A 27,309-nucleotide genomic window follows, 5' to 3' on the forward strand; every position below is an offset into this window, starting at 1 on the left:
TAACCCATCATAAGAAGGATAAATCTAATCCACCAGTGACAGAATCATCATTTGGAAAATGGAACTTGGCCAACCAAGCACAGAAACTCTTTTCTCTCTTCCCTTCAGAGAGAATGCACATTCAGCCCCTTCAAAAAACCCTTACAGGTCCTTTAAGGGCCACAAGGATGCTCAGAGGGCTGGAGCACCTCTCCTAGGAGGACAGACTGAAAGAGTTGGGGCTGTTCACTGTGGAGAAGAGGAGGCTCCCAGGTGACCTTATTGTGACCTTTCAGTATCTTAAGGAGGCCTACAAGAAAGCTGGGGAGGGACTTTCTAGGCTGTCAGGAAGTGATAGGACTGGGGGGAATGGAACAAAGCTGGAAATGGGTAGATTCAGCCTGGATGTTAAGAAGAAGTTCTTCAGCATGAGGGTGGTGAGAGCCTGGAAGGGGTTTCCCAGGGAGGTGGTGGAAGCCTCATCCCTGGATGTGTTTAAGGCCAGGCTGGATGAGGCTCTGGACAGCCTGATGTAGTGTGAGGTGTCCCTGCCCATGGCAGGGCAGTTGGATGTAGATGATCCTTGTGGTCCCTTCCAACCCTGACTGATTCTATGATTCCCACAGATAAGTCTTTTGCAGCATGAGTTGATGATTAACCAGTTTAGGACCTTTGTGACTAATTACCTATGAAGACAGATTTTAGGCAGTCCTCATTGTCACTCACTGACAGGATACTGCAAGTGTATAGAGAATCACAGAACCTTAGAGGTTGGAAGGACCTCCAGAGATCAAGTGCAGGGCAGTGCAAAGGAATGCACCCAGGCAGGGTTTGAAAGTCTCCAGAGAAGAAGTGTATGTTTGTGTGTGCACACTCAGAGACATTCCTCCCCTTCAAGTGAAAGCTCATTTATATAACCAATCAGATCTGAGTGTGCTCAATAAATCCAGCCCCACATGACAAAATCCTCTCTCCTTCCAGAAGCATTAACACTTGATAAGGTTCCCCATCCATGGCCATGACCAGCAGATGTGCTGAGTAGGTGGCTTGCAGACTATCATCATTCATTCCCAGCCAGATGTTCTCATTAACTCACTCTTCGCTGGAGACATCTTGGCAAGCACTGAAATGCATTGCAGGCAGAGTAAAAACACTGGGAATGAGGACAGAGAAAAGGGCAGAGGTGAAGCTAGAGAAAATCTCCAGCATGGTGAAAGCTGAATTAAGTCTTATTTTTAACTTCCCACTGCTAAAACGTGGATGTGATCCCAGTTGTGACAAGTAAGTTTGTTCCACGCTAATGTTTTTAAACAGGAATGTGGTTTACAGAAGTGTCTGTGCATGCTGTGAAATGCAATCTCACTACTCAACCTTGACAGGCAATCTGCAGGACATGCTGAACAGCTTTGATCTCACTGAAATCTTTTCTCATTTCCTCACGCAGATTCCTCCACTCCCTCAGCAAAAGATTTCAAGGGAACAGCCACTTTTAATCGCAGAGTAGATCTCTGGTAATGAAGAAGTCTTTGTTGTTTCTTGAGAGGTAGATGAAGCCTCACATTACCATCTAAGAGATAATGACAATGATCTCTCCCTGGCCTCAATGGACTTTTTCACAGGCTGTTAGACACTGGACAACAAATCACAGCATCACAGAATGTCAGGAGCTGGATGGGACCTTCAAAGCTTATCCAGTCCAATCCTCCTGCCAGAGCAGGATCACCTAGAGCAGATCACACAGGAACACATCCAGACAAGGTTTTAATATCTCCAGAGAGGGAGACTCCACAGCCCCCCTGAGCAGCCTGTTCCAGTGCTCTGTCACCCTCACAGGGAAAAAAATCCTTCTCCTGTTTCCATGGAACTTCCTTTGCCTCAATTTCCACCCAGTGCCCCTTGTGCTGTCATTGGGCATCACCCAGCAGAGCCTGGCTCCAGCCTCCTGGCACTCACTCTTCACATCTTTATAAACACTAACAAATACCTTTGCTTCTCTAAGCAAATTAACACAACACCCTCAAATACTGAGCTCCTCCTCAACTTTGGGCCATGTTTACATCTGGAGTGAAAATTTCTGTCTGAAACCTATTCTGGTCAAAGAAGAATCATCAGAGGTTTTATTGTGGGGGAAAAATATCATCCATTTCAATTCCTGCTAGACAGAAGTAGTGGTGGATAGTAGGCTGAAGATGAGCCAGCAGTGTGCCCAGGTAGCCAAGAGAGCCAATGGCATCCTGGCCTGCATCAGGAACAGTGTGGGCAGCAGGACAAGGGAGGTTATTCTCCCCCTGTATTCAACACTGTTCAGGCCACATCTTGAGTCTTGTGTCCAGTTCTGGGCCCCTCAATTCAAGAGAGATGTTAAGATGCTGGAAGGTGTCCAGAGAAGGGCACCAAGGCTGGTGAGGGGTCTGGAGCACAGCTCTGTGAGGAGAGGCTGAGGGAGCTACCTGAAAGGAGGCTGTACACAGGTGGAGGTTGTTCTCTTCTCCCAGGCAACCAGCAACAGAATGAGGGGACACAGCCTCCAGTTGTCCAGGGCAGGTTTAGGAAGAAGTTCTTCCCAGAGAGAGTGATTTGCATTGGAATGGGCTGCCCAGGGAGGTGGTGGAGGCACCGTCCCTGGAGGTGTTGAAGCAAAGCCTGGCTGAGGCACTTAGTGCCATGGTCTGGTTGATTGGACAGGGCTGGGTGCTAGGTTGGACTGGATGAGCTTGGAGGTCTCTTCCAACCTGGTTGATTCTATGATTCTATGATTCTATCCAACAGAGACACCTTTCCCAGCATATGAATGTCTTATGGCAGCTGGAAGAGTGACCCAGAGCATCACATCTGAGTGCATGGCAAAGAGTATTCTGCTAACTCTTCAGAAACACCTGCAGCAGCCAGGCACATTTCCACCTGCTCAAAACAAAACCTTGGGCAGTTTTAACCAGCACAGTCCTCTATTTCCTGCTCTTCTGTTTCCTGAAGGCAAAGGAAGTGATTCTTCACCTCACTTCTGATAATGCAAAGCACAGAACCACAGAATCACACAAGTGTAGAGGTTGGGAGTGACCTCAAAAACGATCAGAAATGATGCCAGGCAAGTTGACAGAGTAACACTAGGGTAAAGCTGATGGACCTCAAACCAGATTCACAGCCTAAGACTCTATAAACACAAAAAGTACTCAAACTGATGCAGAAGACAAAAATTTCTCTCATCATATTATCCTTTTTGACCAGACACTTTAATAAAAGCCCAAACTCCTTTCACCAGGTCTTAATTAAAACTTCCTAGCTCCTGTATCTTCTCATTGATGGCCAGAAGCTGAAAAGCTTTATTTTGCTGGCAAGACAACCACTCAGTTTTATGCTACCCTCTTGTTTAATCTGTGAGAAAAGAATGCAGCTAGGAATTGGATCAGTGATGATGGTCTGAGAAACAAGAAATGGATATTCAGCTGTCCCTGGCAGCCTGAATGGCAGGACACCCCTGCCTGGCAGCTGTCTCAGGGCTGCATCTAGCACTGCCCATGTCCTGGCACCACACTGAAGGGGGGAGTAAGGCAGCACCAAGCATCCAGAGGGTACAGAACCATGTCAAAAGGAAGCACTGAGATTTGTTTAGTCTGGAGACTTAGGAGTGAAACATGATAAAGGTGTTTTAATGTGGAAATGTTTTCAATAAAGAGGGCAGGGATCAATTACTCTGCTGCTCTGCTCTGCACTGGGGGAATGATGTGAAGGAATCCACTTAATTGCCTATGAAGATTTCCACCCTCCCCCTCATTTTGCACACAGAGAAGCACAGGGACAGGTAGAGAATCATAGAATCATGGATTCATAGAATCACAGAATGGTCTGGCTTGGAAATGACCTCCAAAGGTCATCTAATCCAACCCACTTGCAGTCAGTAGAGGCATCCTCAACTAGGATGGGTTGCCCAGAGCCCTGTTGAGCCTTACCTTGAATATCTCCAGGGATGGGGTCTCAACCACCTCCCTGGGCAACCTGTTGCAGTGTTTCACCACCCTTATGGTGCAGAACTTGTTCCTAACATCCAATCTAAATCTGCTCTGCTCTAGTTTGAAGCCATTGTCCTCATCCTATCCCTTCAGGCCTTTGGAAACAATCTCTTTCCATCCTTCTTGTAGCCCCTTCAGGTGCTGGAATGTTGCATGTTGTGGAATTTGTTCTCAGAGCTCTGAAAGACCTCTGAGAGCAGACAGACATCTGCTGATGACCCAAGTGTATTCCATCTCTGTTCAGTGCAAGATGCTCTTGAGGCCTCTTTCAGTCCTTTGTGACAATGATTTTTCAGAACCCTGGGCTATAAAATACAGGTACCTGATGTGGCCCCAAGAACAGATGAGGAAGGGAGTTTGTGTGTCAAGTGTTCACCCAAGGAAGTTTGGAGCTCTGAATAAGGGAATAAGTATCTTCTTTGCAGATGAACACTCTTACTTCAAAGCCACTTGTCACAACCATGGAACCATAGAGTGCTAACCATAGAATCATAGAGTGCTTTAGGTTGGAAGGGACCTCAAAGATCATCCAGTTCCAACCTGCCACCATAAACCTCTCGCTAGAACAGATCACTCAAGGCCTCATTCAACCTGGTCCTGAACACCTCCAGGCAAGTTGTGGAGCACAGAATCACAGAATGTGATCAAAGATCAAAGATCACATTCTGTGATCCTGTGGTCCACCACCTCCCTGGGCAACCTGTGCCAGTGTCTCACCACTCTCACTGGAAAGAACTTCTTTCTAACATCCAGTTTCAATCTTCCCTCTTCCAGTTTAAACCCATTCCTCCTCATCCTGTCATTACAAGATCTTGTCACTAGTCCCTCCCCAGCCTTCTTGCAGACCCCCTTCAGACAGTGGAAGGCTACTCCAAGGTCTCCTTGAAGCCTTCTCCTCTCCAGGCTGAAGAGCCCCAACTCTCATCATTATCTCCTACAAAACAATCACAGCTTGCAGAATGCTGATAAGAAAAAGGGATAGCAGTGACTTCAGCCAGATTGTCTTTGCAAGAGATCAGGTCCAGGGTCCAAAGGTAATTCTTTATCCTTACACAGTGCCTTTCCCCTAAGAACCTTGAATTAGCAAACCTTCACTGAACGATTAAGCCTTCATGAGCTAGGTGGCAATCTCACAGTATTTTACAGAGTGGTGAACAGGGAGATTAGGAGTTGTGCTTTGCAGAAGAGCTGATCACAGAATCATAGAATGTCAGGGGCTGGAAGGGACCTCCAAAGCTCATCCAGTCCAACCCTCCTGCCAGAGCAGGGTCACCTAGAGCAGATCACGCAGGAACACATCCAGGTGGGTTTTGAATATCTCCAGAGAGGGAGATTCCATAACCCCCCTGGGCAGCCTGTTCCACTGTTCTGGCACCCTCACAGGGAAAAAAAATCATCCTCATGTTTAAATGAAACTTCCTGTCTCAGCTTCCACCCAGTGCCCCTTGTCCTGCCACTGGGCATCACCCAGCAGAGCCTGGCTCCAGCCTCCTGGCACTCACCCTGCACATATTGATAACCACTGCTGAGGTCACCTCTCAGACTCCTCTTCAAGCAGCACAGCCCCAGCTCCCTCAGACTCTCCTCATAACAGAGTTGTTCCATTCCCTTCATCACCTTCATGGCTCTGTGCTGGACTCTCTCAAGCAGTTCTATGTCCCTCATGAACTGGGGGACAGAACTGGATGCAGTACTCCAGATGCAGCCTCACCAGGGCAGGGTAGAGGGGCAGGAGAACCTCTCCTGACCACAGTCCTTCCAATCCACCCCAGAATGGCATTACCCCTCACAGCCACAAGAGCACGTTGCTGGCTCATGCACATTTGTGACTGAAGTCAAAGTCTCACTGAGCTAAATGAACACCAGAGATGCTCCCATTCGACAGATCAGTCCATTTGCAGCTTGCAGGTAGTGGAAGAGAAAGCTGGAAAGAGAAGAGGCTTTCATTTAGCAGCAGCCCTTGCCAGTGGATGTGAGTCACCCTGAAGCATGACTCTCCATCACCACACAAATCACTGGGAGCAGAAAAGATACCAAACTCTTCAGACTGAAAAGACTTCATGCAATCCTTTTGTCATAAACACAACTGCTTTGCTGGCAAGTTCCAGACAGGCAGCCAGGATACTGAGACATGAGGAGTTAAAAGGCACTTGCAAAACATAAACCATGTGTAGTGTATGCTGCATCTCAGGTTATGAAACCATTCCACAACAAACTAGTTTCAAACAATTAAAAAGGCTTCTGTCAACGGACAGAAGTTCAACTCATAACTTTGCTTAAGCTGTCTCCAGTGCCAAGCACTTCTCTTTTAATGCTGTTTGTGTTTGCAGATGTTGACAGCAGTTTTCCACATGAAATCTATGAGCAAATCTCCACATGGATTTGCTGCTAGCACAGACCTGAAAACTATGAAAGAAACAGCAGGACCAGGGCAGTCCTTCTGCCCCTGTACTCAGCACTGCTCAGGCCACACCTTGAGTCCTGCATCCAGTTCTGGGCCCCTCAATTCAAGAGAGATGTTGAGGTGCTGGAAGGTGTCCAGAGAAGGGCAGTAAGGCTGGTGAGGGGCCTGGAGCACAGCCCTGTGAGGAGAGGCTGAGGGAGCTGAGGGTGTGCAGCCTGCAGAAGAGGAGGCTCAGGGCAGAGCTCATTTCTCTCTGCAGCTCCCTGAAGGGAGGTTTTAGCCAGGTGAGGGTTGGTTTCCTCTGCCAGGAACCCAGGGACAGAACAAGAGGACACAACCTCAAGCTGTGCCAGGGCAGATTCAGACTGAATGTAGGAAGAATTTCTTCCCAGAGAGAGTGATTGGCATTGGAATGAGCTGCCCAGGGAGGTGGTGGAGTCACCATCCCTGGAAGTGTTCAAGAAAAGCCTCGATAAGGCACTTTGGACTTAATGATCTGAGTCCCTTCCAACCTCTGATGTCCTGTGATCCTGTGACATTCCCCCACATCCCTGCTTGGGGCAGTGGGAGGTCAATGCTGCTCAGATTCAATCTAAGCTTCAGCTGGGGAAGTTCTGATCCTGCAGCTGGTGTCTGACTAATGGTGAGCATCACAGAATTACAGAATCATTTCGGTTGGAAAAGACATTCAAGATCACAAAGTCCAACCAAGAAAAAAAAATGATAGAAGACAGAATGCCCTGGTGGGATTTTGAGTTTGGGAAGCCTGGGTTAGGCACATGGGGAGGTCTAGGCTGGATGTTAGGAGGAAGCTGTTGGCAGAGAGAGTGATTGGCATTGGAATGGGCTGCCCAGGGAGGTGGTGGAGGCACCGTCCCTGGAGGTGTTCAAGAAAAGCCTGGATGAAGCACTTAGTGCCATGGTCTAGTTGGCTGGATAGAGCTGGGTGCTAGGTTGGACTGGATGCTCTTGGAGGTCTCTTCCAGCCTGGTTGATTCTATAATTCTGTGTTTCAACCTGGTAAGGGAAAAGCTCCCAGCACTGTCACAGCACACACAGGCTCCTGATGCTTTCTGGTGTTAAGCAAAAAAATAAATGTTAGAACATTTCCTTTTTTGTTGCCCCTGTGTCTGATCTTGTCTGTTGTGTTTTAGCTGCATGTGCAGTAAGCAGCCAGCTCCACATCAGGAGCAGCTGCAGCACTTTAAATAATCAACTTCTGCAGTTTCTTTTATTTTTATTATTTTCTTTTTTTTTCCCTTACCACAACTCATCTGGGGCTGTATGAGGCAAACCAGCAAAGCACAATGCTTCATAATTCCATGGTATTTGCTTGGAGATGACTGATGCTTGAATGTGTCAAGGGCTGGTGAAGGGGCTGGAGCACAGCCCTGTGAGGAGAGGCTGAGGGAGCTGAGGGTGTGCAGCCTGCAGAAGAGGAGGCTCAGGGCAGAGCTCATTGCTGTCTACAGCTACCTGAAGGAAGGTTGTAGCCAGGTGGGGTTGGGCTCTTCTCACAGGCAACCAGCAACAGAATGAGGGGACACAGCCTCCAGTTATGCCAAGGCAGGTTTAGGAAAAAGTTCTTGCCAGAGAGAGTGATTGGCATTGGAATGGGCTGCCCAGGGAGGTGGTGGAGCCCCTGGAGGTTCAAAAAGAGGCTGGGTGAGGCACTTAGTGCCCTGGCTTTGTTAATTAGAAAGTGTTAGGTGATAGGTTGGACTCGATGATCTCCAAGGTCTTTTCCAACCTGGTTAATTCTGTGACTCTGTGAGATGCAGGAACTGGCAGTGAGGTGGCTGGGCAGCATGGAGAGCAGCTGTGTTATTACTACCAATTTATTCTGTAGGACAGGGTGTAAACATTTTACCTGAGAAGGGAGGCTCAAAGTGCTGGGTACTTCGTAATGCTTGTCATGGGAGCTAAAGCTCCCCAAGCAAACTGATCTCACTGGCCCTGGCAAATATTAGGAGGAAGTTCTTCACAGAAAGAGTGATTTCCCATTGGAATGGGCTGGTGGAGGCACTATCCCTGGAGGTGTTGAAGAAAAGCCTGGATGAGGCACTTAGTGCCATGGTCTGGTTGACTGGCTGGGGCTGGGTGCTAGGTTGGACTGGCTGATCTTGGAGGTCTCTTCCAACCTGCTTGATTCTATGATTCGATGACATGAAACCCCTCATCTAGGATCACAGAGTGGGCCAGTGACAGATCCTGTTCTCCCATCAAATATATCAAATGGTATATTCAGTACTGAGGGCAAGCTGGCTTGCTGGGAGCTAAATGAAGCAAATCAGTGGCGCCCATCAACTGCGGGGAGCGTTTTGTAGCTGCGAGCTGAGCTGGAGTCACGCTGAATGTTCTCCCTCCTTTTCTACTAAATCATCAAAACATGTTGACATGCAGCAAAACAGAGGGGCTGAAGACAATAGAGCCCTCAGCAAAGAGCTCAACATGTTCTTTTTGCCTGGAGGGGTTGTGTTAATCAGTCACAGGCGGCTACACTAACCACCTCAGCTCATGAACCCCTTTACTGCAGCGCTGCTGGCTCCCACAGCATCCTTCTGGCTAACCTGAGGCAGGCTGCTCTGGATGGTCAGGTAGTGAGGTGGACTGGAAATTCATAGAATCATAGAATCAAACAGGTTGGAAGAGACCTCCAAGATCATCCAGTCCAACCTAGCACCCAGCCCTAGCCAATCAACTAGACCATGGCACTAAGTGCCTCATCCAGTCTTTTCTTGAAGACCCCCAAGGATGGTGCAATTGGTTGAAGGAAAGAAGCCAGAGAGTTGTGGTCAGTGGGATGGAGTCTAGTTGGAGGCCTGTGACTAGTGGGGTCCCACAGGGGTCAGTACTGGGAACAGTTCTGGTCAATGTATTCATCAATGACCTGGCTGAAGGATGGAGTCTAGTTGGAGGCCTGTGACTAGTGGGGTCCCACAGGGGTCAGTACTGGGACCAGTTCTGGTCAATGTATTCATCAATGACCTGGCTGAAGGCACAGAGTGCTGATGACACCAAGCTGGGTGGAGTGGCTGCCACACCTGGACAGGCTGAGGGGTGGGCAGGGAGAAACTGAATGAAACTCAACAAAGGGCAAGTGTAGAGTCTGGCACCTGGGAAAGAACAGCCCCAGGGATCAGTATGGGTTGGGGACTGACCAGTTGGAAGGCAGTAAAGGGGAAAAAGCCTGCTCTAGTGTTCTGGAGAACACTTTGGGAACAGAACAGCATTCTCACCACTAGGAGCCAGAAAGGCAAGAGGAGGGTGCCAGAACAGTGGAACAGGCTGCCCAGGGGGGTTGTGCAATCTCCCTCTCCAAAGATATTCAAAACCTGCCTGAATGTGTTCCTGTGTGATCTGCTCCAGGTGATCCTGCTCTGGCAGGGGGGTTGGACTGGATGAGCTTTGGAGGTCCCTTCCAGCCCCTGACATTCTGTGTGTCTATATTTTTCAAACTTTCTGTTCACAGAAGGCTCTTTTTCCCCCCCCCCCCCACCCCTGTTGTCACATGTGCTTAATAGGTTTGGATAGTACCCAGTGCCCAGCTTCTTATCAGAACCTTTCTACCTTTTAATGTCCTCCTGCACTGATGGATAGCCTAAACATTAGCGAGCAGCCTTATGTTGCATTAGTCAGAGCTTGGCTCCCTCTGCTAACCCAAATGTCATCTATTCCACTTCTAAAAAACACAAAAATCTAAATCTATAAACACTCATTTACAACCTCAGAGGGGCTGAATGGCTTTCTTGCAAGAAAACAAACAGATCCCTGCTTGAATTCACCCCTCTGAGACAGAAGCCTGGAAAGATGAGTAACTATTCCCTTGCAAGCCATCCTCGCACCGAAGCCCAGGAGCTATTTGCTCTGCACGAAGGTAGCTCGTGCATGAAGGTCTGATCCAGGCTGTGCTCTATGCAGTGGGGATTTTCCCCTTCCATCCTTTTTACTTTTCCATTAACAGGTCAAAATCCTGAGGAAACACTCGAACAAAGAGAGAAAAATCTGAAAGAGGGCTCAGGAAGGGCTCAGAAAGGATTAGGAAGCGAATTAAAGAAACATTAGGCAGGAAGCAGTGTGCCACATGCAGAGAAAGGCTGGAAACACCCAGGAAAGCAAACAAAATCACTACCTGGCACTGCTGGAAAGAGGGCATTCCCTAATCACTTGTGTTACATGACCCATTCACTGTCATATGGCAACAGCCATCTGCAAAGATGGGTGAGGGGGGGACATTTATTGTAGGACAGTGTTTACAGTGGCATATTCCACTCTTCCTCACTTGTGCTCCTTGGACATACAGCATCTGTGCCAGGGTAATAAAACTGCTTGATTTTTGACTCAGGTCAGAGCCTGGCTTGATTGAAAGGCAATAAATTAATGTACAAACTGAGGCTTGGCATGCAGGGTGAGTTTTGTAAATGTAGTTGCATTACTGGGGGGAGGGGAACAACCCCCAAACTATTAAACATGAATAGTCTGAAGTGCCACACAGTCACAAATTCACTATGCTGATTCTTTTTAAATCCAGGCTGAATCTACCCATTTCCAGCTTTGTTCCATTCCCCCCAGTCCTATCACTACCTGACAGCCTAAAAAGTCCCTCCCCAGCTTTCTTGTAGCCCCCTTCAGATACTAAAAGGCCACAATAAGGTCACCTGGGAGCCTTCTCCTCTCCAGACTAAACAGCCCCAACTCTCTCAGTCTGTCTCCATAGGAGAGGTGCTTCAGCCCTCTCATCATCCTTGTGGTCTTTCACTGGACACCTTCCAGCACCTCCATATCCTTCTTGTAACAGGGACTGCGTGGATGTTCCATGCAGTGCAATTCAATGCAGCCTGCATCACACCTAACATAGAACTCACATCATTGCACCTTAATCACCTAAAACCCAAGACACTCAGAGTTTCCTCTGGTTCCTTCTGGGTCAGAGGGCAGAAAGAGGACCCTCATCTTTTCTATCCAGAAGCCTCCCTGTGTTTGGACAAGCAAGGCTGCAATATGAGTGTTGGGAATGTATGAGGCTGGACTCACCAGAGCTCTGTGTTAATGTCATTCTGTGCAAACACACAAAAGCTGTCTCCTGCAGATTTATGGATGCTCTACAAGCCAGTGCTTCAGACAGCTGGAAAAGGCTGATTCCTCTTTTCCCATGTGGGCAAAACATTTGGGCAGAAGAGGCTGTTTCTGGAGAAGCTGAATGAACCTTAAAGGCTTAGAATTAACTTCTCCAGCTGTCAGGTAAGCCATAAGAACTGAGTCAAAGTGATGAGAGGCATGCAGAGGGGACAGGGAAAAGAAGACCCCCTGGAAATGAGAGGAGGGAACTGTAAGGAGTCTATTCATTAGCCAAGGGCAGATGAGCACATCCTTCCTGCTCCCAGATAATCCTGAGCAGACGCTCTTCATCTGCGCAGTGTCCTCAGCCCTTTGGGACGACTCTTCCGAGAGGAGTCAGAGCAGCCTGGGGGGCCTGCCCTGCCTCAGCAGACAGATGTGAGCCAGGTTTACATGTGTGGTTGACATCCATTAGCTGAAGCAAGTTTCCATTTTCCAAAGGGTCAAGTCAGAGCAATTCCAGCAAACAGAGGGAAGCTTGGAGGCTCCTGCCCACTGACCGAGTCGTCCCGATGATTTCCCTGACCACAACTGACAAACAGTTAAGCAGCTTGTGAACTTGGGAGTATGACCTCTCCAAAACAGCATGGAAGGAAAAGCAGAGCTTCAGCTAACAGCACTGCTCAGCATAAACCCAGGGCAGTTAATGACTCCAGCCCAAGCCTTCGACCAGCCCGAGTGAACGCATTGCAAACGCAGCCCTCCTCAAGTCTGACGGACAGGACAGAGGACTGCCCAAGGACCTATTCTGGGACAGCATCACCGGGGCAGAGCAGACTCCACAGCGTTTCCATGGGCCCTCGTGCAGTTTGGCACCACAGCAGGAGAAAGAAATCCTCAGTAAGTGTTTAGTTAACTAAGATTTGTATTATAAACAGTGCAGAAAGGATGAGGAAAGAGGACTTGAGCAAACCGTGAGAAACTGCCTCTTAGTCTGAGAGCCACAGCAAAGGGACTCCTAATCAAGGCAAGGCTGTGATTTTTCACATTCCTCTGCCACACTGCATTACAGCCTGGCCCCTAGTGACAGAAGAATGCTTATTAAAATAAATGCTGATTAGAAAGCATCAATTTGAGTAACGAGGTTGCCCTTCTGCCGCACAGAGATATTCCCAAAACTGAACTTTGGAAAGATGAAGCTCAGTCAGAAAGTTAAGCTGAGAAGGTACTTTGCTGGACTAAGAGACAGTGATCAGCAGAGATATTGATTGGGCTGTCTCTGGAACAACAACAAGAATTATGTATTGATTTCTCTGGGGACTGGATTATGTATTGATTATGCGAGCTGCAAAGCAGAGCCCCGAGTAATGCTATCAGCTCTGCCTAAAATGGTGCCCGTAGAGTAGTCAAGTCAATAGAAAGGGGAGATGAGAAATCCATGGAGTCAAAGGGTAAAGTCCCAGGGCAATTAATTAAATGACAAAACTCTCCTTGGCTCAAGTAAGGCTCAAGATTTCTACTGAAGTATTTAGCATCCTGACAAGTCTCCCAGAAAGGCAACCCTGGGCTGCATCAGGAGAAGTGTAGGCAGTGACTGGCTTGAGAACAGCCCTGTGGAGAGGGACTTGGGGAGGATCAGAAGCTCAATATGAGCCAGCAGTGTGCTCTTGCAGCCCAGAGAGCAACCAGAGCCTGGGCTGCAGCAAGAGTAGTGTGGGCAGCAGGGTGAGGGAAGTGATCCTGCCCCTCTGCTCTGCACTGGTGAGACCCCACCTGGAGTACTGCATCCAGTTCTGGAGCCCCTGGGACAAGAGGGATATGGAGGTGCTGGAAGGTGTCCAGAGAAGGACCATGAGGATGATCAGAGGGCTGGAGCTGCTCTGCTGTGAGGAGAGCCTGAGAGAATTGGGGCTATTCAGTCTAGAGAGGAGAAGGCTCCCAGGTGACCTTATTGTGCTCCTTCATTATCCTAAGTGGGCTACAAGAAAGCTGGGGAGGGACTTTTTAGGCTGTCAGGGAGTGATAGGACTGAGGGGAATGGAACAAAGCTAGAAATGGGTAGATTCAGCCTGGATGTTAGGAAGAAGTTCTTCAGCATGAGAGTGGCGAGAGCCTGGAATAGGTTGCCCAGGGAGGTGGTGGAAGCCTCATCCCTGGAGGTGTCTAAGGCCAGGCTGGATGAGGCTCTGGACAGCACTCAGGTTGGAAAATCTCCCTAGTCTGAAACTCTTCAGCCTGAAGAAGAGAAGGCTTTGAGTAGACCTTGGAGTAGCCTTCCAGTATCTGAAGGGGGTCTACAGGAGGGCTGGGGAGGGACTACTGAGAAGGTCTTGTAAAGACAGGACAAGGAGGAATGGATTTAAACTGGCAGAGGGGAGGTTGAAACTGGATCTTAGGAAAAAGTTCTTTCCAATCAGGGTGGTGAGACACTGGCACAGGTTGCCCAGGGAGGTGGAGCACAGAATCACAGACTGTGATCAAAGATCACATGTGATCTGTGATTCTGTGCTCCACCACCTCCCTGGAGGTGTTCAGGACCAGGTTGGATGAGGCCTTGAGTGACCTGCTCTAGTGGGAGGTGTCTCTGCCCGTGGCAGGGGGTTGGAACTAGAAGATCTTTGAGGTCCCTTCCAACCTAAACCATCCTATGATTCTGTGATCACCAACTCCAACCCATATCCCTACTCTGCAAAGTTCACCCTTAAACATATTCCCAAGCACCACATCCAAATGACCTTTAAACACATCCAGGGTTGGTGACTCCACTGCCTCCCTGGGCAGCTCATTCCAATGCCTGACCACTCTTGCTAGGAAAAAAAGTTTTCCTAATATCTAGCCTAAACCTACCCAGTAGCAACTTGAGGCCATTCCCCTCTTGTTCTATCACTCTTTACCTGTGAGAAAAGACCTGTGAGTGATCATAGAATGGTTTAGGTTAAAGGGGACCTCAAAGCTCATCTAGTTCCAACCTCCCACCATAGGCAGGGACATCTCCCCCTAGGTTGCTCAAGGCCTCTGATGACTCATTCAAGCATAAGTGATGAAGTTTCCATTTATTTTGGTGATGAAGTAGGAAAGCAGAAAGAGATCTCAAGGAGAAGGCAAGCAAAGGCAAAGACCTTTGGCGTCAGGGTGAAAGCAGCTGCATGCCAAAAGAAAACTCTTCTCTGACAATGCACAGAGCTGGGAGCAGTGTTTGTGAGAGGAGCCTGGACTCAGCTGCGTGGCTGCATCCAGCTGAAAGGCTCATCTATCATTTTAATCTCATCTTGCCTATGTTACTTAGATGTTTTCTTCTCCATAAAGAGCTAATCTGAGAGAAGAGAATCACACCTGGAATTCTGTGTCCAGTCTTGGGCTCCCCAGTTCTAGAGAGACAGGGACCTGCTGGTTAGAGGCCAGGGGAGAGACACCAGGATGATTGGAGGACTTGAGCATCTCCTCTATGGAGAGAGACTGAGAGCTCTGGGGCTGTTTAGTCTGGAGAAGAGAAGGCTGAGAGGAGATCTGATCACTGTGTACAAGTATCTGAGGGGTGGGTGTCAAGTGGCTGGGACCAAGCTCTTTTCGGTGGTAAGCAGCAGGGAGCTGCAAGAAGCAACATAGAATCATAGAATCAGCCAGGTTGGAAGAGACCTCCAAGATCATCCAGACCAACCTATCACCCAGCCCTATCCAGTCATCTAGACCATGGCACTAAATGCCTCATCCAGTCTTCTCTTGAACACCCCCAGGGATGGTGACTCCATCACCTCCCTGGGCAGCCCATTCCAATGGCAAATCACTCTCTCTGGGAAGAACTTCCTCCTAACATCCAGCCTATACTTCCCCTTGCACAAACAGTTACAAACTGGAACAGAGAAGGTTTCACCTCAACATGAGGAGAAGCTTCTTTACAGTAAGGGTGACAGAGCCCTGGAGTAGGCTGTCCAGAGAGGTTGTGGAGTCTCTTTCTCTGGAGACTTTCCAGCCCTACCTGGATGCATTCCTGTGTGAACTACTCTAGGGGATCCTGCATAGCAGGGGGTTTGGACTGGATGATCTCTGGAGGTGCCTAAAGTTCTGTGAGGCTGTGATTTTAGCCAGCAGAGAAGTGGAAGGCCAGGCACTGCTGAGCAGCCAGTTTTCCTGGCACAGGACTTTTCTCTCCCTTCCTTATCCTATCATTGTCCATAAAAACAAAGACGCATTTTCATTTAGCAAAATAACCACTGCTAGCCTTAGAGTGGAGTAAGGAGGTTATTGCTGTCTTCAGCTAACCTTCTGCAGCAAAGAAAGAACTTGCAAGCCTGGCCTTTATTCTGCACATTTCCTGGAGGAAGGGAGACTGCACAGGAATTCAGATAAGAAAAACTAAAGCTGCTGCCATTCTTCACATCCTCTGAAGGATATTAATGGGGATAACAATACACATTATACATCCTATTCAGTAATGGTTTTAGTACCCAGCTGAATCCAAATACAAGCTGTAATGGCATATGGAGACTGCCTGAACAGCCATTTCAGATCCATTTAGGTTTATGTAGCATCTCTCAAAGTATCTCCAGGTGATTTACAGTGAAAATCCTGGGGGCAAGTGATTTAGTACAGTAAGACATGGCAGCTGTCAGGCAGGGAGGCAAAAATGCTGCACATAGGTACAAAACTCTGACTTAGAACCATAGAATGGTTTAGGTTGGAAGGGACATCAAAGATCATCCAGTTTCAACTGCCTGACATAGGCAGGGACACTTCCCACTAGAACAGGTTGCTCAAGGCCTCATCCAACCTGGTCCTGAACACCTCCAGGGAGGTAGTGGAGCACAGAATCACAGAATGTGATCTTTGATCACATTCTGTGATTCTGTGCTCCACCACCTCCCTGGGCAACTGTGCCAGTGTGATCCACAACCTCCCTGGGCTACCTCTGCCACCCTCACTGTAAAGAACTTCTTCCTAACATCCAGTTTCAATCTCCCCTCTGCCAGTTTAAATCCATTCCTCCCCATCCTGTCATTACAAGACCTTCTCAATAGTCCCTCCCCAGCCCTCTTGTAGCCCCCTTCAGATACTGGAAGGCCACTCCAAGGTCTCCTCCAAGCCTTCTCTTCTCCAGGTTGCAGAGCCCCAACTCTCATAACCTGTCCTCATAGCAGAGCTGCTGCAGCCCTCACTCAACTGTAGAGATTATGAAAAGCCAGGAAAGAAATACTTGTGAGTGATCCATTTTAGCAGTTTTACCATCATATTTCACAGCCTCAGACATTTTAGACTTCCTGTGGCTTGGACTTCTGCCCTACCAGCTCGGTAAGTGAAGAAGGCAGCTTTAAGTGCCCTTTTTCAGCCTGGAGAGGAGGAGACTTAGAGGGGACCTTATCACTCTCTACAACTACCTAAAAAGAAGGTGTAGTCAGGAAGGAGTCAGGCTCTTCTCCCAGGCAACTGGTGACAGGACAAGAGGGTATGGGTCTGAGGCTGTGCCAGGGGAGGGTTAGGTTGGATGTTAGGAAGCACTTCCTTATGTGAAGGGTGGTTAGGCACTGGGATGGATTGCTCATGGAGGTGGTGGAGTCACCATCCCTGGAGGTGTTTAAGGAAAGATTGGCTGTGGCACTTGGTGGCATGGGTTAGTTGATGTCCTGGTGTGAGGTTATAGGCTGGACTGGATGGTCTCAGAGGTCTTTCCCAGCCTCAGTGATTCTGTGGTTTCATAGAAACCATTAAAAACCTCTCTTGAAGAAGCAAGACTCCAGCCCAATCTTGGTCAGTGTGGCAATGCTGCTCTTAAGCAAAGGCAGCATGCAGGTGGACCACAGTACTGAAGTGGCACATGCCTCATAGGGTCTCTTCCTCTGAATGGACAAAGCTCTCACCACTGCCTGTCCCCACACATTGTGGAGGAGACATCTTATGGCTGAACCTCCTCCTGAAGGAGGGAAGAACACTTCAAGGATGTCTTCAGCTACAGGACAGGTCTTCCTGTGGGTTTCCACTCTCCTGCTCACCAGGAAAAGGTGTGCATTTTGGCATGCTCAGTGTGAAGGTCTTGTGTGCTCCTTACCTTTCCCTCTCATCAGGTAGCTCAGAATCACCTGTTGGATGTGAACGTTTAACAAACCACAGGTGACAGAGAAGTGTCTTCCTAGCTGAGGACCTGAGTTCATAGGATCATAGAATAGCTGAGGCTGGAAAGGACCTTTAAAGATCAACTGGTCCTACTTGCCATTGGAAGGGGAGCCTGGATGGTATTATCCAGCACTCTGTTCAATTACATCTTGACAACTTCCAGTGGTGAGGACTCCATCACCATCACATCCTTAGGGAGGCTGCTCTTCTGAGCTACTTCTTCCAGAGACCTAAACCACCTGCTTTCCCTTCCAGCTTCCAGGATGCATTCCAAATCTGCCCTTGCTGTTCCCTGCAGGACAGGCAGATGGTGGAAACCTGACCCACCCCTAGCATCAGCCACGACAAAAAGCTGCTAGACCTCTTCTGAGCATCCTCAGTGAGCACCTAGGGACTGTTCAGGATGTCAAAGGTGTTGGAAACCTGACCCATCCATGCCACCCCTAGCATCAACCATGACAAAAAGCTGCTAGACCTCTTCTGAGCATCCTCAGTGAGCACCTAGGGACTGTTCAGGATGTCAAAGGTGGTGGAAACCTGACCCATCCATGCCACCCCTAGCATCAACCACGACAAAAAGCTGCTAGACCTCTTCTGAGCATCCTCAGTGAGCACCTAGGGACTGTTCAGGATGTCAAAGGTGGTGGAAACCTGACCCATCCATGCCACCCCTAGCATCAACCACGACAAAAAGCTGCTAGACCTCTTCTGAGCATCCTCAGTGAGCACCTAGGGACTGTTCAGGATGTCAAAGGTGGTGGAAACCTGACCCATCCATGCCACCCCTAGCATCAACCACGACAAAAAGCTGCCAGACCTCTTCTGAGCATCCTCAGTGAGCACCTAGGGACTGCTCAGGATGTCAAAGCTGTGAAGCACCCAAATACTGATTACCTGAAAAAGTGGCTCTGCTCTTGACCATCTTGGCAAGTGCCAAGCTTGTTTAGCAGCCTCAGGGCTGATGCTGAATGCTCTCATCCAGAGCTCTCCAGGTGGGAATTCACTGCTCCCACACATCTGAGTCTGCCAACGATGCTGTGTCTGCCAAAGGCGCAGACAGTGGCAGTGTGAGTCGCATGAGGCTGCCAGCCCTGGTGTGATGTCTGCTCATCTGGGGAAGTGTTTTCTTTGCCTTTCTGCTGTGCAACTGCCATATGCTTTATTCAGCAAAGTCCATGCTCCCCATGCAAATGAATGAACCTCAGGCTGATGATACCCTGACACATTTGTGTGTGAAACACGAATGACATTTAAACAATCCAAGCAACCAATCATTTATAAATATTAAAGAGCCTGAAGCCTACTTTTTGTTGTCAGTTTTGCTTCTGATCCTGCACTCCAGGGGAAAAGACTTCTCACATTGTAAGCCTGAATTATCTGTCCCAGGACTGAAGCTACAATTTTCTTGCTTTCACTCAAGCTGTGTGTCACACTGTTTTTATGTCAAGACAATCAGGCTCGTTGAAGCACAGGCACACATCTACTTCAAAGAAGCAGTCACAGCAGAAGACTTTGGAATCAGCAGCACTTTGGATCTTTCAAGAGACTGAAACTAAATGGAGAGCTCCTAAGGAAAAGGGGAATTTTGCTGGCCAGGATGATGCTCTGTTAGGACATTTGGATTCAGGTTCACCCCTTTGGACTGCTGGTACATAACCTGGCTTCAAATCACCAACTTCTAATGGCTTCAAGTGTGTCTTTGGGAGATTCTGGTTTCTCTCTCTTGACAAGAAAGGGCAGTAGGCCACCTGACCCCCTATGGGTACCTCAGTCAGGTAGCAAAGAGATGTGAAATTAATGCAGCCCTTGCTCTGTTTTCAAGAATTTGTTGTGTGGGAGACCCAGTAGGAAATCTATTGTGCAACCCCTTGCTATGGCACAGTCAACCTCACCTCTAGGAAGTGTTTTCTGCTCAAGGGCTTGACTATCCCCCTGAGAAGAAGCAGAAGTTCCCTGTCAAGAAGAAAAGCAAAGCGCGGCAAGAGCACTGCAGACGTTGAAGCACTGCGACCAGGGAGGCAGCCTCTGCTTACAGGGGAAGGAGCACATCTTTGTCTTTACTTCTGCCCAGAGGAGCTCAGGTAACTTGCAATCATCAGAAACATTTCAGAGCAGACTGCAAATATCCTGTGGCCCATTTTACCTCCCAAGAAATCAGGTATACAGGTCAAATGGGAAGTGCAGAGCATGGCAAGAAGGGAAGCTGCAGCTCTGGAGCTCCACCAATTTCCCTGTTGACACCACCAGATTTTCTTGAAGGAGAAGCAGCTGCTCAGAATGGTCTCCAGTGCACATCCATTTACCTCACTAAGCTATTCCATGCACTATGGATAGCAGGCATGCCACGGGGCAGCAGTCAAAGAGTTTGGCATCAGGAAACTGAACCAACAGCATAAAAGGGACATTGAAAGGCTGGAGCAGGTCCAGAAGATGATCAGGGAACAGGCTGCAAGAGCTGAGGCTGTTGAGTCTGGAGAAGAGAAGGCTCTGGGGAAACCTTAGGACAGCCTTCCAGTACCTGAAGAGGGCCAACAAGAAAGCTAGGTAGGGACTTTCTACAGGATAAGAGGGAACAGATTAAAGCTTGAGGAGTGGAGATTTGGACTGCATATTGGGAAGAAATTCTCTACAGTGAGGGTAGTGAGATGCTGGGACAGGTTGCCCAGAGAGGTCATGGTTACCCTCTCTCTGGAGGTGTACAAACTCAAGTTGGATGAGGCTTTGAGCAACCTGGTCTAGTGCACAGTGTCCCTGCCCATGGCAATGGGGTGGGAACTAGGTAATCTTTAAGAATAGAATAGAAACAATCAGGTGGGAAGAGACCTCCAAGATCATTCAGTCCAACCTAGCACCCAGCCCTAGCCAGTCAACCAGACCATGGCACTAAGTGCCTCAGCCAGGCTTTGCTTGAACACCTCCAGGGATGGTGACTCCACCACCTCCTTGGGCAGCCCATTCCAATGCAAATCACTCTCTCTGGCAAGAAATACTTCCTCAACCTGCCCTGGACCACTGGAGGCTGTGTCCCCTCATTCTGTTATTAGTTGCCTGGGGGAAGAGATCAACCCCCACCTGTGTACAGCCTCCTTTCAGGTAGCTCCCTCAACCTCTCATCACAGGGCTGTGCTCCAGACCCCTCACCAGCCTTGGTGCCCTTCTCTGGACACATTCCAGCACCTCAGCATCTCTCTTGAATTGAGGAGCCCAGAACTGGGCATAGGACTCAGGCTGTGGCCTGACCAGTGCTTAGTATAGGGGAAGAATAAGCCCCCTTGTCCTACTGGCCACACTGTTCCTGATGCAGGCCAGGATGCCAGTGATTCTCTTGGCCACCTGGGCACACTGCTGGCTCATCTTCAGCTACTCTCTACCAGCACCCCCAGGTCCCTTTTTTCCTGGCTGCTCTCCAGCCACTCTGTCCCCAGCCTGTAATGCTGCTTGGGGTTGTTGTGGCCAAAGTGCAGAACCCTGCACTTATGTTTGTAAAATCTCATCCCACTGGACTCTGCCCACCCATCCAGCATGTCTAGGTCCCTCAGCTGGATGGGACCTTGGTCCCTTCTGACCCAGACCACTCTCTGAATCTCTGAAATGAAGTAGTACCATCCTTCTCTCTCTTTACTGGCTCTACTATCAGCAAAATGCCCTTCTCCATTTCCAGCTGGGAACTGAAGCAGTGGGAAATATTTCCCCTGGCTATTTGTCCCCCATTCCCTTGTTGACAGAAGTTTTGAGACAAATGGTCCTCTGGGTGGATTTAAAAAGCAGTGGAACTTTATGCCCCTAATGAGCAGGCAGCAGGGACTCATACTGCCAGTGCTCAATGGCTGCACATGAAACTATCCAGGCTCAGTAAAATGAAACCAGATCTTGAAATGCAGCCTGAGATAACTGAAAGTATGCACTGATATTTATGGTAGGAAAATGACTGAACTGGGGAAGGAAAAAAACCAACCCCACAGTGGTCTGCTCTGGCCCTGCACCTCCAAAACATATTGTATTGTTTAAACACTCCAGAAAGACATCTGCCAAAAAATGCAATGAATTCTGATGAAGGTCAAAAGTGTTCCTCTTGTAAAACAGTGGAAGCAGCAGTGGTACATCTTGATTCCCCTCGTGAAAGCAACCCGGGAAGAGTCCTGGGAGGGCTCTCGCGTTTGGAGTTGGACGTGTACTGCTTATTGAGATGTGGAGGTGCTGGAAGGTGTCCAGAGAAGGGCAACAAAGCTGGTGAAAGGCCTGGAGCATAAACCCTATGAGGAGAGGCTGAGGGAGCTGGGGTTCTTTAGCCTGGAGAAGAGGAGGCTCAGGGGTGACCTCACTGCTGTCTACAACTACCTGAAGGGAGGCTGTAGCCAGGTGGGGTTGGTCTTTTCTGCCAGGCAACCAGCAATAGAACAAGGGGACACAGTCTCAAGTTGTGCCAGGGGAAGTATAGGCTGGATGTTAGGAGGGTGTTAGGAAGAGAGAGTGATTGGCATTGGAATGGGCTGCCCAGGGAGGTGGTGGAGGCACCATCCCTGGAGGTCTTCAAGCAAAGCCTGGATGAGGCACTTAGTGCCATGGTTTGGTTGACTGGCTAGGGCTGGGTGCTAGGCTGGCCTGGATGATCTTGGAGGTCTCTTCCAACCTGGTTGATTCTGTGATCACTGGCAGCCACTTCTTTTGCAGGGGTTAAATGGAGTCAGCCAATGACTGTAACCTCCCTGAAAATTGCTGGTCCTGAAGTATCCAGTCCAGAACCCCTGCAGCAGACCCTCGGTTCTGTTGGGAGTGCCACCCTGTGGACACAGCTCCTCTCCTCCCACAGCCACCAGGAGCCACTCGCAGGCGATGGGCACCTCTCGTCTCCAAACCATGCTGCTCCAAGCCACTCCTGCACGTCCCTGGGGCAAGTGGTGGTGGAGAGGAGTGGGAGTTGTTCTAGCAAAATACTGTCTCTGTTACCAAGGACAATTTTTGCCAGTGCTTTCTACCTAATGGGCTCTGAAGGTTGGATTGGGTGATCCCTTTCCAACCATAGCGATTCATAGCGATTAGATGTGCTGAGGGATTTGGTTTAGTCAAGGACTTGTCAGAGTGAAACTCAATGATGTTGAAGGTCTTTTCCAATCTAAGAAACTCTGTGATTCTGTGAAATGCCACCACCTCTTTGAGCTGGATAGGGAATATTTATGCTGGTAACTGCTGGTAACAGCTGAGGTCACTTCCATTACACCACAGAATTAACCAGGCTAGAAAAGACCTTTGAGATCATCGAGTGCAACCTATCACCTAACGCCTTCTAATTAACTAAGCCATGGCATTAAGTGCCTCATCCAGTCTCTTTTTAAACATCTCCAGGGATGGGGACTCCACAACCTCCCTGGACAGCCCATTCCAATGCCAATCACTCTTAGAATCATAGCATGGTATAGGTTGGAAGGGACCTCAAAGCTCATCCAGTTCCAACCCTCTGCCATAGGCAGGGACACTTCCCACTAGAACAGATCACTCAAGGCCACATCAAACCTGGTCCTGAACACCTCCAGGGAGGTGGTGGAGCACAGAATCACAGAATGTGATCAAAGATCATATTCTATGATCCTGTGATCCACCACCTCCCTGGGCAACCTGTGCCAGTGTCTCACCACCCTCACTGGAAAGAATTTCTTTCTAACATCCACTTTCAAATCTCCCCTCTGTCAGTTCCAGTTCCACTCTTGCTCTGAAGAACTTCTTCCTGACATCCAATCTAAACCTGCCCTGGCACAGCTTGAAGCTGTGTCCTCTTGTTCTGTCCCTGGTTTACCAGGAGACGAGACCAACTCCACCTGGCTGCAACCTCCCTTCAGGTAGCTGTAGAGAGCAATAAGGTCTACCTTGTGCCTCCTCTTCTCCAGGCTGCACACCCCCAGCTCCCTCAGAGCTGTGTTCCAGATGTAGAGCTTTGCACAGCAAGAAGAGACCAGAGAAGCCCCCTGTTCATCCACAGATTAATTAAGCCCCTGGTAAACTCAAACTCATCCTTAGAAGTCAGTTTCTGGCTTGGGTTAGATTTTTATCTCCTCTCCAAGTGTTTGTACAAGACTTGCAGGGTTTTTTCACTGGAGACTGCTACAATAAAATGTAGGAGTCTGGCTTTCAGATCCTGTACCCATCCTGTGCACCAAAGGTGTGCCTTGCAGCTTTTGTTCAGTAATGCCACTTTGGCTGCTCCTTACCTCTGGTGTGAGGTATTTCATCAGGATTTCCTTTCCTTTCTCCCCCAGCTTTTCATCTGGAGCAATTTCATATTCTGCCTGGAATAGATAAGACAAAAACAAACAAACAAAAAAAAAAGGTCAATATTTGCACTCCCTTTTCACCACCTTTACTTCATTTTGGATGCAGCCTTAAGAAAATGCTCTGCCTGAATGAGCTGAAGGATAAAAACATTTTTTTGATGGAGGAAAAACCTATACACTGAACCCTATTGAAACACTTCCCACTCGGGTCCAAACCCTTGTGGTGTGCTTTCTGTGATGATATGTCCTTATTAACACCAAGATGACCTCATTGCTGTCTACAACTACCTGAAGGGAGGTTGTAGCCAGGTGGGGTTGGGCTCTTCTCCCAGACAACCAGCAACAGAACAAGGGGACACAGTGTCAAGTTGGGCCAGGGGGAGTCTAGGGTGGATGTTAGGAGGAAGTTGTAGGCAGAGAGAGTGATTGGCATTGGAATGGGCTGCCCAGGGAGGTGGTGGAGGTGTTCAAGAAAAGCCTGGCTGAGGCACTTGGTGCCATGGTCTAGTTGACTGTCTAGGTCTGGGTGCTAGGTTGGACTGGATGAGCTTGGAGTTCTCCTCCAACATGGTTGATTCTATGATCTGCACTTCATGGCCTTGCCCAAGCCATCTTTCAGAAAGCCTTCAGTGACAAGAGGCAGTGACTTGATTTGTTTTTTCTCAAAGGGAAGGAGGATACAGAAAGCAATTTTTTTTCTCTAATCAGTGTAGAAAGCAAATGTTTGTAGTCTTGCCACAGTGCTATTTCAAGCACCAGGGGGACTCCTTCAGCAGCTCATCTTTTTGGTTGAATGAGTCCTTCCTATTTATTTCTTTATGTATTCCCCTTGATCTAAAGCCAACCAGAGCCTGAGCTGCAGCAAGAGAAGTGAGGGCAGCAGGGTGAGGGAAGAGATCCTGCCCCTCTACTCTGCAATGGTGAGACCCCACCTGGAGTACTGCATCCAGTTCTGGAGCCTCTGGGACAAGAGGGCTATGGAGGTGCTGGAAGGTGTCCAGAGAAGGGCCACGAGGATGATCAGAGGGCTGGAGCTGCTCTGCTGTGAGGAGAGCCTGAGGGAGTTGGGGCTGTTCAGTCTGGAGAGGAGAAGGCTCCCAGCTGACCTTATTGTGCTCCTTCATTATCCTAAGTGGGCTACAAGAAAGCTGGGGAGGGACTTTTTAGGAGGTTAGGTAGTAATAGGACTTGGGGGGAATGGAACCAAACTAGAAATGGGTAGATTCAGCCTGGATGTTAGGAAGAAGTTGTTCAACATGAGAGTGGTGAGAGCCTGGAATAGGTTTCCCAGGGAGGTGGTGGAAGTCTCATCCCTGGAGGTGTTTAAGGCCAGGCTGCATGAGGCTCTGGACAGCCTGATGTAGTATGAGGTGTCCCTGCCCATGGCAGAGGGGTTGGAACTAAATGATCCTTGTGGTCCCTTCCCTACCCTAACTGATTCTATGACTCTGCAAAGCAGAGAGGCTTGCTCATCACTCTTAGTGATCCTTGACTCAGTCCCTCCAGAAGGCAGATCTCAGAGCTGATTTCTTAGAACCAAGACAAAACAAGAGAGACCATTTGGAGGAACAGACACTATAGGCAATACTCTGTTTGACTTCCCTAGTGCACCAAAAAAAAAGAGAGCCCCAGATTTGCCAATGGAGCATTTACCTACACTTTAACACTCTTGACTGGCCTGTGTGCTGTAGCATTATTGACTTTTGATCAGCTTCAGGACAGTGTTTACACAAGAAACAAAAGAGCCATTACTTGTGCACCACCCAGACATTAATCACTCCAGTTAAAAGTTTTGGATCCATGGTGGGCATGCAAAGGAAACACACACTGCATGGCACTGCAGTGGCCAAAGGCAACAACAGCTCCTTAGAGACATTCCCACTTGGCACTGCTCAGAATATGAAGCTTTAGTGATCCCAGAAAACCCTGCCAAACCAATCCAGCAACCTGGCCTGATCCAAGCTGTCTGCCATGATGGATGAGGAGGAAGCTAAACAGATGGGGGAAAAAAAAGTGCAAATCAAAAAGAAAAGAGAAAGAAAGTAAATCAGCTTGGGCTAGCAAACATTTAGAAGAGCACATTTCAGAACTCTTGGAAGATGTATGCAATGCTCTGAGCTTGATGCAATAAATCCAAAGGCTGGTTGTGATGGATACTCCAGCTGAGCAGACCTAGGAATGGCAAGGAGAACACAGTGCAGTGATAATGCTGTTAGCCATCTAGCTGTCCCCTGCTCATTTAGCTAGTGCAGCTTCAGGCTGAAGCTACATAATGACAGGCATACAAAGCAGGTTGCCTGAACAACTTGGAAATGACAACCTGATTTGGCTGGGGAAATGCTAATACCCACATGAAGCAGGTTGATGAGAAGCTCAACATGAGCTGGCAGTGTGAGTGCAGCCCAGACAGCAACCCTGTGCTGGATGCAGCAAGAGCAGTGTGGGCAGCAGGGCAAGGGAGGGGATTCTGCCCCTTGGCTCTGCTCTCCTCAGACCCCACCTGGAGTCCTGCATGCAGTTTTGGAGCCCCCAGCACAAGAAGGACATGGAACTGTTGGAGCCAGTCCAGAGGAGGCCACCAAGATGCTGAGAGGGCTGCAGCAGCTCTGCTATGAGGACAGGCTGAGAAAGCTGGGGCTCCTCATCCTGGAGAAGAGAAGGCTTTGAGGAGACCTTGGAGTGGCCTTCCAGTATCTGAAGGGGGTCTACAGGAGGGCTGGGGAGGGACTTTTGAGAAGGTCTTGTAATGACAGGTTGAGGAAGAATGGGCTTAAAGTGGTAGAGAGGAGATTGAAACTTGGTGTTAGAAAGAAGTTCTTTCCAGTGAGGGTGGTGAGACACTGGCACAGGTTACCCAGGGAGGTGGTGGAGCAGAGAATCACAGAATGTGATTGATCACATTCTGTGATTCTCTGCTCCACCACCTCCCTGGAGGTGTTCAGGACCAGGTTGGATGAGGCCCTGAGTGACCTGTTCTAGTAGGAGCTGTCCCTGCCTAAGGCAGAGGGTTGGAACTGGATGATCTTTGAGGTCCCTTCCAACCTAAATGATTCTATGATTCTGAACCTGTAGTGCTGAAAGCTGAAATCCACAAGTGCAGTACTTTTAGTGAGCACTCTGGGGATGAGCTGATTAGGTTCTCATAAAGCTTAATCCAAAAGTTTAAAACCAAAAATCTTTCATCCAATTTCCTGCCCTTTTCAGATGGTATCTGAGTGTGGGTCTTAAAGCACAGACACTCAGAAATGTTTACAGCATCCAAGCTGCATTTTTTCCTCTGTGACTCCTTAGTAGAGGCTAAAGCCATGGCAGAAGTAGCAGAAGGAACAATTTGTTTTTGAAGGTAAATCTGTTTGGAGCTTAACAGTTAGGCTCACTGACAAACTAGAGATCATATATTTTGATAACAGAAAATAATTGTAGTTAAATGTAACTCTGCAGGAGGACTGCAATGAAAGAAGAACTCCTTAGCATTGCCTTGGTATGAAAG

The 27,309-nt window shown here is 48.6% G+C and overlaps 1 protein-coding gene across 1 annotated transcript in view; it reads right to left on the reverse strand.

The window, feature by feature from the left end:
- GRK5 (G protein-coupled receptor kinase 5) overlaps positions 1 to 27,309 on the reverse strand; it is a 76,283-nt gene that overhangs the window by 41,304 nt on the left and 7,670 nt on the right. The window contains exon 2 of the mRNA XM_064144269.1: positions 23,757 to 23,834. Coding sequence (XP_064000339.1) covers positions 23,757 to 23,777 — 21 coding nt within the window. The 5' untranslated portion in view covers positions 23,778 to 23,834. The remainder of the gene's footprint in view (positions 1 to 23,756; positions 23,835 to 27,309) is intronic.

The sequence above is a fragment of the Pogoniulus pusillus genome, chromosome 6, assembly GCF_015220805.1.
Source record: "Pogoniulus pusillus isolate bPogPus1 chromosome 6, bPogPus1.pri, whole genome shotgun sequence".
In the NCBI taxonomy this organism is placed as follows: domain Eukaryota; kingdom Metazoa; phylum Chordata; class Aves; order Piciformes; family Lybiidae; genus Pogoniulus; species Pogoniulus pusillus.